Below are 18,100 nucleotides of genomic sequence, written 5' to 3' on the forward strand. Positions count from 1 at the left end.
GGGAAATTAAATTTTAATGTGAAGGTAGGTTAAAACCTGGACAAGTTTTCACACCCTTTTTTAAAAAAAAATTTTATTTATTTTTGCCAGCGTTGGGTCTTTGTTGCTGCGCACGGGCTTCCTCTAGTTGCAGCGAGCGGGGGCTACTTTTCGTTGTGATGCACGGGCTTCTCATTGCGGTGGCTTCTCTTGTTGCGGAGCATGGGCTCTAGGAGCGCAGGCTCAGTAGTTGTGGCTCGCAGGCTCTAGAGGATAGGCTCAGTAGTTGTGGCACGTGGGCTCAGTAGTTGTGGCTCGTGGGCTCTAGAGAGCAGGCTCAGTAGTTGTGGCACACGGGCTTAGTTGCTCCGCGGCATGTGGGATCTTCCCGGACCAGGGCTAGAACCCGTGTCCCCTGCATTGGCAGGCAGATTCTTAACCACTGTGCCACCAGGGAAGCCCTCACACCCTTTTTTTAAAAACCACATTTGGGGCTTCCCTGGTGACGCAGTGGTTGGGGGTCTGCCTGCCGATGCGGGGGGCGTGGGTTTGTGCCCCGGTCCGGGAAGATCCCACATGCCGCGGAGCGGCTGGGCCTGTGAGCCGTGGCCGCTGAGCCTGCGCGTCCGGAGCCTGTGCTCCGCGGCAGGAGGGGCCACGGCAGTGAGAGGCCCGTGTACCGCAAAAAAAAAAAAAAAAACCGAACACACATTTGTTCATGAAGGTAGAAAAGGTCCCAGGTGTCATTTCCGTGTGGGCTCATGTGGTACAATCATCACAGAGTCCGAAATCTCTGAGACCTAACTTCATTTGCTTTCATGACTTGTGCTGAAGGAGAGTCTGAAAAATGTGCCCTGGACTCAATCCAGAGTTTGCTCCTGACCTCTTTCCAGGGAGCTGCCCTTAGTTACCGTACTGCCCATAATCCAGCGGGGCTCTGAGCGTGGTTCAGGTCCCACTATTTCCCTGTCCTTTTCTTAGATTAACCTTCCCAGCCACTCTCTCTGGAGTTTTCTGCACAGAGCTGGTGTGGGTTTTGTGACTAATTACAGATGTTCTAGGGTACGTGATGGAGACCCCGGGGAGGCAGGTATAGAAACGCAGAGAGGAAAGAGGCAGGGGGCGTTCATTCATCCCTCAAAGCAGGTGAAGCCCGGACCGGAACTCCAGAACGTCATTTGCTGCCCATTTTGGTAATGGCTTTATCTACAAAGCCAGCTGATGCCCCGAGGACCAGGCTCAAGGGACCACAGCCAGACTCCAACCAACCCCATCCATCTGCAGTTCTGTAATTTTCTTTCTAAATGATTTTTGACAACTTTTAGGCAGTGTTCTTCTGCACTGTAAATCTGATAAGCCTGGGGAAAACAAAGGATGGTGATAACTAGCTTATGAATATTATGTGATAACCCAAAGCAAAAATTCCCGGCCCCCAAAATCTAGAGGCTGATTTCTTCTGACGCTTTCCGTGTGAGTCCAGATTGGGTGTTTGGGTCTGTTTGTAAACGCCGTCAGGACACCAGCGCAGTTTGGGGTCCTGAGGACTGTTGGGGGGCCAGATCCCACCTCACTGTCTTGGAGAAGCTTTTTCTAGGATAGACATAGACTTCTGAAGTGAACTTCTACCCCGTCCTTCTCAGCGCATTATGAGCTGTCTTAGGCCACTCAGGCTGCTGTAACAGAAAACCACAGACCGGGGGCTTGTAAACAGCAGACATTGATTTCTCACAGTTCTGGAGGTGCGAGTCCAAGATCAGGTGCCGGCAGATTCAGTGTCTGGTGGGAACCCAGTTCCTGGATCACAGCCAGCATCTCTGCACTGTGTCCTCACGTGGGGAAGGGGTGGTTTGCTTTCAGAGAACTGTGATAAGGTCTGTGAGGTACATTGGGTGGGACAGGAAAGCAGACTCTTTCTTCAGGTTCAATGTCGAGTTGGCCATATCGACCGACCGACCGGTGACGTGTGGCGTGGGTGGTCTGTGTGCTGTAAGCCAGAGGGCGGGAGGGAGCTTGGGGAGAGCCTGAAGCTCTCCCAGGTCAGCTGTCACATGCGTTCCTGAAACTCGGTGTGGCTTCTTAAGCTTCCCACACCCTGTTCCAGCCGTAAAATGGTCTTTCTTTTTGTCTTGTGCACATGCGTGTATGTGTGTTTATTTTGGGGGTGGTTGCTTTGGTGATGTTGGTAGCTGTTTACTATGTTCTGAACACAGAGTGTTACAAGAACGTTTTTGACGTGAGAAATAAAAATGATTGTCTACAGAAACCAGGCGTAAACGCTTGGGCCCTGGTGGAGAAAGAGACAGAAGAATAGAGGCGGGTGGGGGAGGAAGAGGGAGAGAAACAGTGAGGAGGCTGAAGGGATGGTCTTTCATTTAGTCTCAGGCTTCTCTCTCAGGTCCTTGTTTTATATGTGAGTTCCTTGCTCTTCCACATTTGCTCTCTGGGTTTTGTTTAAAGGCAAAGCAGCAGAGTCCCACTGTCTGTCCTTCCAGCTCTGTGCTGCCCCCGCCCGCCTTTTAGGGCTGGTGGTATCAGTTTGGTCTCTGCGGGGACGATGGGCAGGGTCCACACCCTGTGACAAACCATACCCGCCGCGGAAGGGCGGCCTGGAGGAAGCCATCTGCCACCAGCCTTGGGTTCCCTGGCTGGTCGGGGGGTGGGGGGTGGGGAGGTAGTGCCCTTCAGCAGCTCAGCAGCAGGTTCATTCGGTCTCGCATTTAGTGGCTCCCAGGAAGGAAATGAGGGTGCCCCTTTGGAATGTTCACCATCTCCTGTTTCATTACCTTGTTCAGTTATTCCATTCCGGGGACACCCTGTCTCACTCCCTCGATCAGTCAAACTCTCCAGGTTCCCCTCAGCTCAGAGGTTAAAGCAGCCCTTTCTGGCTGGTGCACATCCCCAAGCGTCTCTGTCTTACTGTTCATTCTTCTAGAAGGTATGGTTAGGCCACCTCCAAACATAAACCATGCTCATAAGTGCCTGGTGGTTCCTCAGCCGACCCTGGCAGTTGGTATATTTCATCCCCAAGGTCCCACGGAGCCCCTTCAGCATGTAATTCACCAGTAACTAGAGGCTGAGAGCCCTTTGGGTCCAGCTAAGGGGTTAAGTACAAAGTGTAACAGTAGTAATAACAGTGAAGTTCATTTACCCTTAAAGCCTGGTAAAAAGCTACGGCTCCGTTAAGGGTTAATGGCAAAGTACATGGAATTTTGAAAACATTGCTTTAGTGATTTGCAAAAGCAGAGAAGCAAAAGTTACCGCCCTGGTAGTAGCAGAATTTTAATTCTGCTGCCAAAAGTACACATTAATCCACCTCTTGTCCGGGATGACTGTACATGGATTCAGTGGGTAGATGTTAAAACACTGACCATGGGCTCAATGCTCCTGCGGTTTCTCACCTGACCCGTCTCTGTGACCCAGGGTGACCTCAGCCCCTGGATCCTTCTCAGCCCCTCCCCACAGATGCCATCCTGCTGGTGTTTGTACTGTCAATATTCACACATACACAAGTGCAAACAGGACAGAGAAAAAAATTAAGCTACTGTACATGAAAAATTGCACCCGAGACAGATGAGAAAGACAAATTGCCCTCTGGCTCTCTACTGATCATGAAGCAATATATTCACTGAACATTTTTATTACAAGAAAGTTGAACTTTGACAGTTACGATATCTGTGGATGATCAGCCCTTCGGGATCATAATTAACTCCTTATTCGTCTCATTCTGCGGTCGGTGCCTTATGTAACATACAAGCCATTCTCTAAGGAAGGGAAGAGAAGGCCCTTATGTTGTGAATGGGTTGTCAGGGGCCAGGGGATTTCGAGTCTGTTACCTTATTGAATGCCTCAGTAGGAATGAACGCACTGCAGGTATTAGCATCCGATTTTACAGATGAGAAGTCAGAAGCTCGGAGAACTAAATTTCTAAGCTCTTCAGTAAATAGTAATTGGCAGGCATGGAATTAAAACCCAAATAATTCCTTGCATACACTTTTCACCAGCTGTTATGGCAAGACATGAGGCAGGAAATTAAGAGAGTCGCTGTCATTTTCCTTATTCACCTTGTGTATCCACGTACAGGTGTTTATGAAGAATAAGTTATTGTAGTGCAGCTGTTTTCTCAAGGGTGCTTGTTAGAGCAAAGCCTTCTCTTTATCAATGTTGATTAATAATCTAGAAATGGGTGACATCTTAGACCTACTGGAACACTTGTTTCCACGTAAGACATACTCATAATGTAAAAAACGTCCAGCTGATCCCTATTTTTACCTATGATATATTCCTAGAGGCGGTGTTATATTCCTACCTAGATGAGTCTTCTAAACTTTACTTTCTCAACTGTAAAATGGGAATAAAGCATACAGGGTTATTCCTATAATTCCGTAACTAAGGGATAAACTAACCCCGTATCTCCATAAAAACATCAATTTTAGGGTTGCTTTTAGGAACACGGACGCTGAGCACGAAAAATAAAAAACAAAACTCTTGTACGATCTGCAGAATCTTATGAAACCAAAGCCTGAAGAACTGTAAGTCTGTGAGAAAAGTACACCTGTGACCGTTTCCTGGAACATGGACATAAGTACAACCAGACAGGTTGGTTCCTAATGAGCCCAAACGAACAGTGAGCGCAGACACCACGAGGAACCCCGCCCCATCACGCGTGTGACCTCGCGGGTTACCGCCCTGACGCTCCTCCCAGCCCAGAGGTCAGCACTGCCCACGGTGATCCCCTCCCATTTCCGAGGGTTTTGGGAGGCGGTAGGATGCTCTGGGGGCTACAGCTCTATCCAGGGAGACTTGAATTGAGGCCTTCTCTCTCCCACAATAAACCTACTGAGGCAGAGATTTCACGATAACCCCGTTGCCTGTGAAAATGCACCCAAAGGTACTGGAGGAATAGGCAGCTTAGCCTGTTAGTGCCTGCAGCCTCCGACGGGTCTGAGTCTCCGCCTCACTTTTCCCTTCTCGCCGCCCATCCCCCACCCACTCTAGTCTGGAGACAGGAGAAGTCACGCTGCTTCCTGTGCGGTTGCTCATGGGCTCCTGTAGGACATCACCTCTGGGCTTCTCAGGCACCGGTGTGCTCACCCCTTTCTCCTCTCTTGACCTGGGAGTTTAAGAGCGGATGTCCACACATAGGGGAACCCACGTAAAGGTCTCTGCAATAGGTGTGCAATCATAGATAGCTAGACGGCTAGAAGATGTTTTCTCAGCTGATCACCACCCACCCTGGGCACCCTGTGCAAGGGACGAGAAAGGCAGGAGCCGTCAGCCCTAGAGCTCACCCTGACCCCAACCTTGACCCCAACCCTGACCCCAACCTTGACCCCAACACTGACCCCAACCTTGACCCCAACCCTGACCCCCAGCCCTGACCCCAACCCAGGCCCTAACCCTGACCCCAACCAACCCTGACCAGCCCCTACTTCATTCTCACCGCAGCCAGCACAGTGAAGGAGCTTTTATTGCTTCCGCTTGACAGGAAACTGAGGTTCAGAGAAGTGGAGTGACTTGCCCCAGGTCACCCCACAGGAGCCTGGATTGGGGCCGAGGTCTCATCTGCCGTGTTCACTCTAGAAGTCGGGACTTCCAGTAGAAAGCAGGTGGTTAAAATGCTCAGAGCAAGGTGTTTTCACCCCCATGCCCCCAGCATTTCAGCTTCCCCATTCACACACACTCCTCTCCACCCAACGTGGGTTTTATCTGTGACTCCTTCACAGTGTCCGCCAAAGTGATGCGAGTGGCCTTAGCTGCATTAGGAGCACATTGTTGAAAACAGATCCAAGCCGCTGAGACTGGATTGCGTTCCGGTGAATCCGGGTTACTAACCCGCACTCACGTGCTTAATTTTTACTGCCCCCCCCCGCCCCGCGCCAATAACACAAAGTATGGATGGAAACGAAAACATGGAAATTTTCAATAATCCCAGTGGCTGTTTCGAAATCACATCTGGGATTGAATGTCAACCTAAGGAGTATGGGGCAGGCCCGATATAACCTAGTCTATCCTAAAGGCTCCCAGCCCTGGCCCTCCACTTCCCCTTCCACCAATCTCCTGTCTTATTATTTCACGAAAAGCTTCTTAATAACCTGGAGATGCTTCAGAGTCAACCTGAGTTCCAGGAGCATTCCACATGAAGTTTCCTCGTGCTCTCTCTATTTGACTAATTGCAAAAAATGAAATGAAGATGACCTCCAAATGTCCAACTCTTCTGTCTGCAGAAGGTTCTTTTCAGCTTGCTGTGGAGGCCAGCTGCCAGGGCAGCCTTCTTTCCGTAACGCAACCCTCCCGTCTCTCCACGGCGGAATGGGGCAGAGTTACCCCCAAACAAGTCCACTGCCCATCATTTTCACCACAGGCCTGTGGCATACACCTCAAGGGCTGACGATCCCTCTAATGAGGGGCCCTAATCTGAGAATTGTCACTTTGATTTTCTTGTCTTTCTTTTCCTGCTGGTGCGCGAATTGTGCATTTAAGGCTAGAATCTGCCTACTCGAAATGACACATATAAATTCTCATTCTGTTAATCTGAGACAGGAGGGAAAAAAAGTCTGTACACACTCAAAAGTCTGACCCTGACTTTTGTTATTTCAATCTATTCTGTTACCAGTAGTCTTCAGTTTTTTTAATAGTGATTAAAATAGTTCATGAACAGTCTTCCCAAGTATACCCTCAAGTTGCGCTTTGAGGCGTGATAAAGTTCTGATCAGAACACACTGGCTTGGAAGACGCGTCCCCTCTCCAAGGAGCAGGGCACGCAACTTGTGAGTAGATCAGCTGTGCCTCAAAGCCCTTGCTCCAAGATCAGCTCTCCTTTTGTCCACAAGCAACCCCCCGAATATTCACACGTCCCACACTATTTTGATTTAGGTTAAATCCTTAGAGATTTGTTTTCTGGAAGGGGGGACCATTGTGTTGGGATTTGCCTAATACATGCGGGGGAGGTGACTGAGGAGGGTGAGAATAAGATGGAAACGGGAGGAGGTAAGGGATGCTGGGCTTGAGTTACTGTCCAGGTGAGAACAGAGGTGGTAGCGTTCGCTTCTCTGTGTCGGGGCTGGAAAACCCCAAGAGTCCAAGCTGTGAACTTGAAAAGAAGTTATCTATTTTTGCCTGTGTTTAGTTTCAAATACACCAGTTCTTTTTTTTTTTTTTTTGGAGGTAACTTTTATTTTATTTATATATATATTTTTATTGGAGTACAGTTGATTTACAACGTTGTGTTAGTTTCAGATGTACAGCACAGTGATTCAGTTTTATATGTACATATATTTTTTTCCAGATTCTTTTCCCTTATAGTTATTGCAAAATATTGAGTAGAGTTCCCTGTGCTATACAGTACATCCTTGTTGGTTATCTGTTTTAGATATAGTAGTATGTATATGCTAATCCCAACCTCCTAATTTATCTTTCCCCTATCAAATACACCAATTCTTATTTCTTAAACAGGGATGTTTGATGCATTGTTATTCTGTGTATTACATACGCAGTGCAAGTTATCAGTACTTCCTCAGAACCCCGCATGGGACCACAGAGAGATCGCAGTTCAGAGTGACCCCCTCTACTCCCGGAGTTCAGACCGTTGTCCTGCACAGAGAACGTGCAGTCATGTTCTCCAACTGCAGTTCAGACCCCAAGAGGACAAAAACAAGTCCCCTCTTTACCTTTTTGTGCCCACTCTTATCAAGTAAACTACCATATGTGCCCCCAAACCTCCATTTTCCCAGTGAGGTTACCCCAAAGAGGTTTTTTAGGGGGTGGTCCCATGTAAGTAAATTGGGAAGGTGGATGATAGAATTGCACTGAATACTGAAATTATCTGCAAAGGTCGACTTGCATTTTTAAAAGCATACATTTTATTTTATTTAATTAATTATTTTTAGAAGATGTTGGGGGTAGGAGTTTATTAATTAATTAATTTGTTTTTGCTGTGTTGGGTCTTCGTTTCTGTGCGTGGGCTTTCTCTAGTTGTGGCAAGCAGGGGCCACTCTTCATCGCGGTGCGTGGGCCTCTCACTGTCGCGGCCTCTCTTGTTGCAGAGCACAGGCTCCAGACATGCAGGCTCAGTAGTTGTGGCTCACGGGCCTAGTTGCTCCGCGGCATGTGGGATCCTCCCAGACCAGGGCTCAAACCCGTGTCCCCTGCATTAGCGGGCAGACTCGCAACCACTGTGCCACCAGGGAAGCCCCCATTTTATTATTTTTTTAAGCATAGATTTTATTTTTTAATTTAAAATGCTTCATTGCTAAAAAATGCTAACCATCATCTGACAATGCAGGGTTTCCACAGACCTTCAATTTATAAAATATGCAATATCCACAAAGAGCAATAAAGCGAAGCACAATAAAACGAGGTCTGCCGGTGTACAATACAGTATCGTTAACTATAGTCACCATGTAAAAGCATACACGTTAAAGTATTGGTTTTTTCACCTTCATGTCATGATACATGATGTATTCACATAATTCTTCTAAGTCAGCAGTGTTTTTATCACCACTAGAACCATGTCTTTGATTCACCAGAGCACATAATCCCCACTTCGATCCAAGTCGTTTGAAGTACAGCACTTTTTAACTAAATCTCCCTCTGCGTGGGGCTCTGGTCCAGTTTCCATTTACAAAATACAAAGGCGGGAAGGGCTTCCACTCCTCAGGTGCTTGGTCTCCACCAGCTCACTGTATCCCACACACTGGGAGGTGATGCTCTAAGACGCCATCACTCCCTTTCTCACCAATTTGCCTGGGGAAGGGCATGGGTATCCTTCGTAGTCACTGAGGGGTCACCCCGTGATGTGGGAGACTTTGGGGAAATTCAGATACTGGGCAATTCCTTCTTTGCAAAAGAGCGCCTTTGGGGAAACAAAACTTGCCTTTCGTCAGGCCTGTGTAATATTTTAGAAACCCTTCCCATTTTTAGAAGACGATTCATTTTGTTGCCTTTCAAGGAGAGCCACTCCTTGTTCAGCAGGGAGCTACTACTCACATGTTCTTTGAAAAGGATACATCGTGGATGATTGAATTTTGCGACGGCCCTTAAAGACAGGTCACCTGGAGCCAGCTGACAAGTGTACGGTGATGGTGCAAGTGGTCCTTGTGGTTCAGGCAGGTCCAGGGATGTGTGTGGGATGAGTTTGGCTAAATTCTTCAGTTCTGTGCCTTTCTGGAGGAAAAAAAATAAATTTGCTGCTAAAGTTTAGGTTAGAAAATACAAATGAGGAACATGTGCTTTTTTAAATCCAACTTTATCTTCCTTACAAATTCTGCGGTTTCTTGGAATGCTTGTCCAATAAGCAACCCTTGGTCGGGTCTTGCTGTTTCTGTGCTCACAGGATTCCCGAAGCATCAAGCTTATTTTTATTTTTAGGAGCGTCGGCACTTTTCTGCATCTCTGTTCCTCTTGTTACTGAACATGAGGTGTACCTCCGTCTGTCCATCTGGACTTGTGCACAGTCTGAGATCCCTGGAGATGAGTTCATCTTCTTTATGGATGAGGAAACACACTGAACAGCGTTTGTCACTGGACAGAATCCGGGTTTGGGCAGCTGTCCTGCTTTCTGGCTTTTTGCCAGGGCTCAGAAGACAGTGACACTCACTCATGAGACTTTGGGTGCCTCTTGAGTTTGGGGGCTTTCGTTTTCTTTTCTCAGAAATGGGTATAGCATGTGGAACGGGATTGTCCTGATTGAAAACTGGCGTAGAAAACTGAAAGTACCAGTTTCAAGGCTAACGGCCTCTCTTTGTCTTTCAGCATCTGAAGACCTCGACGGCTCAGGATGGGGAACCACGCAGGGAAGCGAGACTTAGGTGCCGAGAAGGGAAATAAGGTAAAAAGTGAGCCGGCTCAAAAATCCTTCAAACGCACAAACCCTCCTCAGGTACCCTGTGGCTACCAGGGTTTTCCGCTAAAACAATTGGCTTGTTATCCTCCTACCTTAGAAACTTCTAGGGCTTAGAATGCTAGTCCAAGACCCGAATTCTTCGGCCAGGACTCCAGGCCCACTACGATCTCACTGTGACTGGCCTTGCCGGTGCCATCGGCCCGACATCCCTTCCCACACCCTCATCATAGGGAGCTTGGAAGATACAGGAGAGCAAACAGGAAAAACGCAAATAAAAGTCATCCAGATCTCTCCAGTGACCCAGAATGAATCTTCTGGGTATTTCTAGCCTCGCGTTCGCCCCTTTCCACCTTATTCCACAGACATCAGCTTCCCCTGTTCGATGATGATTCTCTGCATCACCTTTGATTCCCCCAGAGTGACTGGGAAAGTGGTTCTCAGCCTGTTTCCCCCTGAGCCGCTCAAACCGATGACCCGTCACCAGGGCACCTGCTGGCCTCATTCTCTGCCCACCGAAGAATCATTTCAGATTATGAGGAAATAGGCCTGATGTTGTGCGCAGAACTGTGAATCCACCCTAATTTGTAGGGGGGAAAGGTTAATTATTCCAGTTCTTTGGTCCTTTAACTCAAGACAAATGACAGTTCGTCAGAATGTCACAGTGCTGAGGGTGGACCTCCGCCAGCCCACACGCACACAGAAGTGCTTCGTAAATGTCCACCGGATTGAATTACATTACATTTGAGCCCCAGGACCTCTTTGCTGAGGTTCTGTGCTATGGGTTTTATTTAATAATAATGAACTTTGCAGCCACGAGTCCTTCTCTGATCTGTACTTAGACTCAATTTCCATATCAGCCAGGTGGGTAATTTTCCATAATTTGCTTTCAAGCCATTCGTGTGAATCAGTGATTACATACTGTTCTTGTTCATATCTTATCTTACAAAGTGTTTTGAGAAAACATTGTTTTATCTAAAACAATGTTATGGAGTTTCTTTCCTAATGATGTCAGGCCCAAGGTCAACTAGAAGGGGTTTACCTTTTTATAATGTTATTATTGATTTGGAATTCTCTCATTGTTGAAAGGAGGACCAATTTTCTAAGTGTGTAAAGTGTTCTAGTGAATGTTGAGTGGGGAATCACGCAGTGTTTTCTACAACTCGAGCGTGAACTGTGTTACTGGTAATCTCCCTGTGAAGATACTAGTAACTGAGCTGTGAATGTGTTCAGTTACGCTAGAGACCGTGGGTCTGGTGGCACCTGCACCAGGAGGATGGAGTCTCAGCTCAGAGTGAAAGTGGAGAAACAGCTCTTCTCAGAGAGCCCCATCCTGTTAGCACGTGGTATGTTAAGGCACTGCTGATTTACGTCACTGACTTGCAAGTCTGCTTCTGTAAACCTCTCTGTGGCTTGCAGTGTCTTTCCTGTTGTTGGATGTTGTAAAGCACCAAAACGTAGTTCTCACTGGTTTACTTTTACCGACGTCAGATTCCTGAGCGGTGGTACAGCCATAGTGACGCTTCTGTTTTCTGAAAGCTAATTTTTAACGTTCTGCTGATGTTTCTTTGAAATTGGGCCTTGAAGACCACTGGTTCCTGTAGGGAGTTGTTACAAGTAACAGCTGTCTTCTTTTAATTGTTTGTCACTTGACAGAAAATATCTGAGGCCTTGTGGAGGGAGTGCTCTGGGGCAGCGGTCCCCAACTTTTTGGCCCCAGGGACCGGTTTCGTGGAAGACAATTTTTCCGCAGAGGCGGGTGGGGGGGTGGGGGGGTTCAGGCGGTGATGCGAGCGAAGGGGAGGCGCAGATGAAGCTCGCTCTCCACCGCTCGCCTGCTGCTGTACGGCCGGTTCCTAACAGGCTGCGTGAACGGGTACCGGTCTGCGGCCCCGGGGGGTCGGGGGCCCCTGCCCTGCGGTGTTACGTGGAGCATCAGCTGAAACCAGAATAGAGAAAAACCACATGAGCTCGTGCCCTGCAGTTTCGCATCTGCACGTTTCTGTAGTCACTCTGGGAAGCTTGTTTCTCACTTACGAGGGAGTGGACAGAAAGCGTTTGCCTGTGTCCGGGGGCTGACTGCTGACCTGCTAACAGGCGGGGGGCTGCAGGGACCGGTCACCCCGCTCATCTCCCCAGCTCTGCCTCTTTGCGGCTCCCCTCATACCTCAGAGGGGGCCCAGAGCCCTCCTCGGCTCTCCACTCGCGTCCCCCATCAGCCCCGTGTCCTCACGCCCGCGCCTGCTGCCTTCCTGGAACCCGCAGGCCTGCGGGGGATGTTAGGAGGCAGTGGCCCTGTGTCGTGACCCCCTGCTCTGCCGCCCTCTCCCCCACTCCCCACCCCACCCCCGCGCTCGGCCCAGCTGGGGAGGGAGCCGCGGTGGTGGCCAGGAGCACACAGCCGCCTGCTGCCAGGTTCCTCCCCGTGGCGCTCCACTGCTCTCTCACTGGCTTCTCTCTCCTCCCGAAGAAGGCGTGTCACGACGTAGGAAGGAGCCTGTGATGGAAGGGACAGCTCTGGCATTTCTCTGTTCCTGTTCCAGCCTTGCGTGTTAATGTGGAAACAGACGCATGTCCAGGCAGCGATGCAGCTGCGAGCCCGACCTCGGGGCCCCGTCAGAGAGCAGAGTGTGCGTGGTGGAGGTCAGGGAGGCCCCATCCACAAGGGGAACCAGTGGCATTCAGGGAAGTTCCCATTCACAGACATAAAGAAATCCCTGCTGGCCTCCGATTCCCTGTTTTTCTGAGCATCCTGGTGGATTTGGTTTCCAGGAAGCCCAGCTCACTAACTTACCAGCTCCTTGTCAGGCAGTGCATTTTCACAATGGTCCTTTGGCAGAACTGGGGAAGGACACGTCCCAGCTGCCACGTCCCCGGGACACATGGTTCTCAAAGAGCCCCCGCCCTTGGGCAGGCTGTGCCCGGGCAGCCCTGGGAGCCCGGGGACCCTGCACAGGTGGATGACACGCTTGGCCCCTCTGGCTCCTGGAGGGGAGGGTTCGTTTCCAGGTCTGCACAGGAGTGAAGCTGGAGCACTTCTTCCGCAGGAGAACCAGCTGGGCCTTAGGACGGTGCCCACACCCTTTACTGAGGCTGTGCTGGGCTTCTGTCTCGTTCGGCGTGGCTCTGACTGTTGTCAGTCTCTGACCTATGGGTTTGCTCGTTGGGGTTTTCTGGTGATTCTCTGTTGGACACACCAGCTGCTATTAGCGCCTGCCGTGCTCCAGGCATCCGCGCCGTGGCTGTGTGGTTGCCGGGGCTGCTGTGACAAAGCAGCGCACACCCAGGGGCTGAACGACAGACGTGTATTTGCTCTCAGTCCTGGAGGCTGGAATCTGAGATCCAGGTGTCGGCAGGGCTGGGTCCTCCTGAGGCCTTGCTCCTTGGTGTGTAGACGGCCGTCTTCTCCCTCTGTCTTCAAGTGGTCGTCCCTCTGTGTGTGTCTGTGTCCTGATCTCCTCTTATAAGGACACCAGTCCTATAGGATTAGGGCCCATCCTCGTGACCTCATTTTACCTTAATCATCTCTGTGAAGACCCCACCCTCAAATGCAGCCATATTCCGAATTCCTGGAGGGCTAGGACTTCGACACGTGGCTCCTTGGGGAACACGCGTCAGTCCACAATGTCCGTGTTATTTGATGCAGCCGAGAAGTGACTGGGAGGTTTGAGAGGCCAGAGAGAGGAGTGTCCCCAGCCCTGCCTGGTGATTGCCACCAGAGTCTGACCCTCACCCTCAGTGGGCACTGCCATTGCCCTGGCCTCTCCCCATCATGAGATTTCGGCATTCGCTTCTGTCCTGTTAACTCCTCCCTCGCAGACCCCTTAACCTTCCAGGCCCCAGATCCATAAGCCAACACCCCCGCTGCCCCTAGGACGTGGGGCTTGTCCAGAACCTTCCATGCCCGTCTGTTGCCCGTGACCATCTGTCCACATGGCACAGCGGCCTTGAGATTGTGTCCTCCATGTGCTGCACTCATGCGTTCAGCCCTTCTCCACGCTCTGACCCTCTGAGTATCATCTTCATTTTACCCGTGATGGACTCTCAGAGTGGCCTGCGAGGTTGGCCCAAGGCCAGTTGGGGAGCGAATGCAGGAGCTGGGCTGTGGGGCGGCTCTCTGTCCCTCTAGGTCGGCACCAGGCAGCAGAAATGGAAGGAGAGCCGCAGGTGGATGTTTAAATGTTCTAGTAGCCACGTAAAAAAGTAAAGAGACAGGAAGAAATTAATATTAATATCTTTTCTTTAACTTAATATACTCCAAATATCATGTCAGCATATGACAACTGTCAGTGAAGTATTTTACAATTCTTTCTGTCTCAGTGAATCTTCAAACTCGGGAGTATATTTAGCTTACATCCCAATATGGCCTGGCCACTTTTCTGGCACTCAGTGGCCACATGTGGCTGGCAGCTCCAGACCGGACGGCAGCCTCCAAAGCCAGGCCCATCCCTGTGGGCCCTGCTGGTGTCCTCCATCCAGTTCACGCCCCCCGCCCTGCCCACCGTGCATCTCATCCATTGCCTGAGGAAGAGGAAAGAGAAATTGTGAATGACCAGTACAGTCCGTTGAGAGATGATGGTGGGTCTGATTTTGCCCTCGGAGGGAGAGAGCTGGGGCTGAAGGGGAGAAGCCGGAGGGGGAGGGAGGGGCTGGGGAGGGGTGTGGATGAAGGGCTGTCCTCTGTCCCCTGGCTGGACCAGTAACTGCAGAGCAAGGGCAGTGATGAGTGAAAGTCCGGTGCAGAGGAGAAAGCAGGAGCGTCCTTTTTAAATCTGCCCAAATCCAGAGACCGTTTAGGGCATCGGGAGTGCCTCTGGTCTCGTGGCTTCGTCTGCCCTCCCCTGAATCACCCCCAAGCCTCTGGGGCAGCTTGAAGGGTCCAACCTGGGATCAGCCCCGGCCTCCGCACCAGGTGCGTCGTGGTGCTCCCACAGACACGTCAGGACACTTGGCACTTTGCGTTGCCCCCAGTTTTCTCTCACAAGAGGCAGGCTGTTCTAACTCGTGTGTGGACTCTGTCCCTTCAGAGTTCACAAGTAAATTAGCTGTTTAGGACTGAAAATGTCTCAAATCTTGACTTATTCCTACATCCATTCACCCATCCATAGGCAGGTGCAGACTTCTATTAAGCACCTCCCCTGCGTAGGACTGGGCTGGACTCGGTGACGAAAGCCCGGCTTCCCCACCAACTGTCAGGCGACCTGGGGCAGTTACTTCACGCCCCTGGGCTTCGGTTCCCTCGTTGGTTATGGAGATGAGAAGATGGTGAACATTACGTGAGCCGAAGGATGTGACACACAGAGCGTTGCCTGGTGCCCGGCAAGTCCTGTGTTGTGCTGTTGCTGCTTCTGTTCCTAATGTTCTTATTCTTGCTGTTGTTTTAAGAGAAACGGGCGTGCATCTTCTGTCAGAACAGCTCCCAGTGTGACTGGAGAGACCAGCAGAACTCTGACCCTGTGCCCAGCGCAATGACGGGATACAGGAGGGAAACCATGGGGACCGGGGGCCCTGGCCTGCCTGATGGCCTTTAACCAGCGTGGAGAACAGGCTACAAAGAGCAGAGGGAAAGCCCAGGAGTGGTCCTTCCCTGTGTCCTCGGGATCAGGGAAACACGGGCAAAATGTTTAAGTACTGTAAACAGGATTTGACCTGGGGCACCCATTGTACAATCCTTTTCTGCAAATCTCTCCCAGTTTCGGCCCCTCCAAACGCTGTGGATTCTGAGGCCCCCAAGCACCAGCCCCACCATTTCCGCAGCCTGACGCTGCCTGTCAAAGTGTCCCCTCACAGTGATTGCTGGGAAGAGGCATCCTTTTTGATGAATTTGCGTCGCTGAGGGCAGGGCCAGTGGCCCCTTAGACATTCCATTGGTGTTTCCATTTCTGACACCGTGCTGGGTGGCCTTGGAACTTACTGGCACAAGTCAGAATACCTTCTGGCTACATAGAGATAACTTTGGCTCAGCAGGACGGCCCTGGCCCCAGGCCTGTCGCCTGTGCTCAGCAATTGTAAGCGGCTTCCCTCCTGAACCCGTGGGTGCCCTAAACACCGTGATTTCTGACAACATCTCCCAGAGCAGCAGTGAACGTCCTGCGGGAAAGAGCTTTCGTGCCATTTTTTGTTGTGCGGAGGAAAAAGATTCCCCGGCAGAGACCGATATCAGAGAGGTAAGAGGAAAATCGGGGAGCCGCAGGTGGGAAGGGTTCAGGGAGAGGGAGGGGTCCGAGGCGGGCGGAGCTGACGGCTGCCCCGCTGGACCCTCAGGCCCCGCCCAAGCGTCAAGCGTGGAGAACCGGGGCTCCCGGCACCTACAGACCAGGACCTGCAGAATCCACCTCAACACCTGTCACCTGGGGCTTACTAGGGCTGCCTGGCAGGTGTCGGTGGAAGGTTCTGGAACAGGGCCAGTCCCTGGGGACTCTGCCTCTCCTGCTTCCAAATTTCCTACTGACCTTGAGCGAGTGGGATTTCCAGCGTCCCTGAACTATTTCTTCTCACCTGAATTCTTCAGCTTTGTTTAATTTTCTTGTTTGGGCACTGACCTCAGTCCACATGGGAATGAACTTCAAGAAGTTTTCATACGAAACTAGTGAGGCCATTGCTAGTCAGAAGCATTACTACCAGGAAACATAAGAAACAAAGAGTAGTTTATATTGGCATCCCCACAGATTTTCCAAAATGAGTGAAATCAAGTGATCTATTACAATTTTCGAAAATCTAACAATAATAATTTTGAAAGCCTGCTTTTCACCTGTGGGATCTCTATACTTTTCTTGGCAGTGGTATCTGGCTCACAAAGTTTCTCCAAAGGCGCCCAGCCATGTTTCTGGAGTTTTCTATTTAATCAGCTTAGGAAAAACGATACCACACTGAAAAACAAGGTCTGAGAGCAATTTTAGAATTTAGACTCGTGTCTGATTTTACAGTGGGGAGTAACTTGTTAGTCTGTTTTGTGTTTCCGACTAAATTGATTCGCTGTCTCAGCTGTTCTTCAAAGCCCAGTGTGTGCTGGCTGCCTCTCCAGGGATAATCACACCCCTGGGGAAGCCGTTCTCGTATTTAATCATCACGGACCCCACTGTCTGATGAGCCGCTGGGATGCTGTACCGGCGACGCTCTGAGAAATGAGAGGTGTAGTTTGCAAATATACACAGAGGCACTCAGCAGCTCAGCCCTGCCCACCAGCATGGAGATGGAAAATGTAGATTTGACGGGAAAATACGTTTCCTTCAAAACGTCTGACGTCCCAGCTGTGGGACAGGCTGACATTTTCCCCCGGGGGTTCATTGACTCTGCAGAACCGCAGTCCTGCATCGTCTTGTCCCAAGTGTGGCATGTTGTCAGCAGTCTCGCTTGTTCAGGAGGCCCCATGCTTTTCACGCCAGCCTCGGGAAGGAGGAATCTTTCTACTTTAAACCACGGCCAGCTCCGTGCCATCCTCTCTCGTCCCACGGGCTCTGCTTGTAGATATTGTGCCCTTGTCCCCCGCCGCCCCCAGTGCTGCTGTTTGGGGGACCCTAACTGCACAGCCCGTACGGGTGTCCAGGGCGCCCATGACACCGCCGGCTCCAGGCCAGGTGGATGCTGGCAGCCTTCACCTGTGGGCCCCAGCCCAGGGCAGGGAGTCGTCCACACGCCCCGCTCTGCGAACGGCACAGATGGGCCCTTCAAACCCCAAATCCAGCGTTGCTTTTGCCCCACATCATGCTTCCTCCTGCAGTTCCTTGTTAGAACCGACCGCCGTCACCACGGCTACTTCGCAGAATGGGAAGCGGGTTTGCCAAGAAACTCACTTCCGTCCAGTCACCCAGACCCACTCGATGGGGCTGCCGTGTCCTCGAGCAGGGAATGCACCTGGAAAGTTAACGTTTCTGATCTGATTTTGCAGTGTGTTGGCAACTGTTAGACCCATACATGTGTAATTCCATTTTCTTAGGCCGGTTCCATGAACAATTTTTTTTGAGAACTCAGGTAGTTAAGTTAATCAGATAATATACGTTTCAGAGTTTAGGGGGCTGAAAAGTAGAAGGTATTTCCCTGCAGACACTCACCAATCAGTCAGATACATGGAAAGACCTAGTCAGCATCAAGTAAGGCCTTAGATTGCGAGGTGCAGGCGGACTTTCCCTTGTATCTGTCTTCAGCAGTCCCAGAGTCCTTTCTCTGTCTGTCTCTCCATCTCTGTTTGTATCTCCATCTCTATCTCTCGCACACACCCATAAAGAATTCCCCTTCGCCTCAACTGCACGGCATTAAACCACCTTCCGATAGGCCGATGGTGCG

General features: G+C 50.5%; 1 protein-coding gene across 1 annotated transcript in view; it reads left to right on the top strand.

The window, feature by feature from the left end:
* Window positions 1-18,100, top strand: part of MBP (myelin basic protein) — a 108,554-nt gene that overhangs the window by 13,931 nt on the left and 76,523 nt on the right. Inside the window, exon 2 of the mRNA XM_029221878.1 lies at window positions 9,730-9,805. Coding sequence (XP_029077711.1) covers window positions 9,755-9,805 — 51 coding nt within the window. The 5' untranslated portion in view covers window positions 9,730-9,754. The remainder of the gene's footprint in view (window positions 1-9,729; window positions 9,806-18,100) is intronic.

The sequence above is a fragment of the Monodon monoceros genome, unplaced genomic scaffold (genome assembly GCF_005190385.1).
Source record: "Monodon monoceros isolate NGI ecotype Baffin Bay Population unplaced genomic scaffold, NGI_Narwhal_1 Super_Scaffold_1, whole genome shotgun sequence".
Lineage (NCBI taxonomy): Eukaryota > Metazoa > Chordata > Mammalia > Artiodactyla > Monodontidae > Monodon > Monodon monoceros.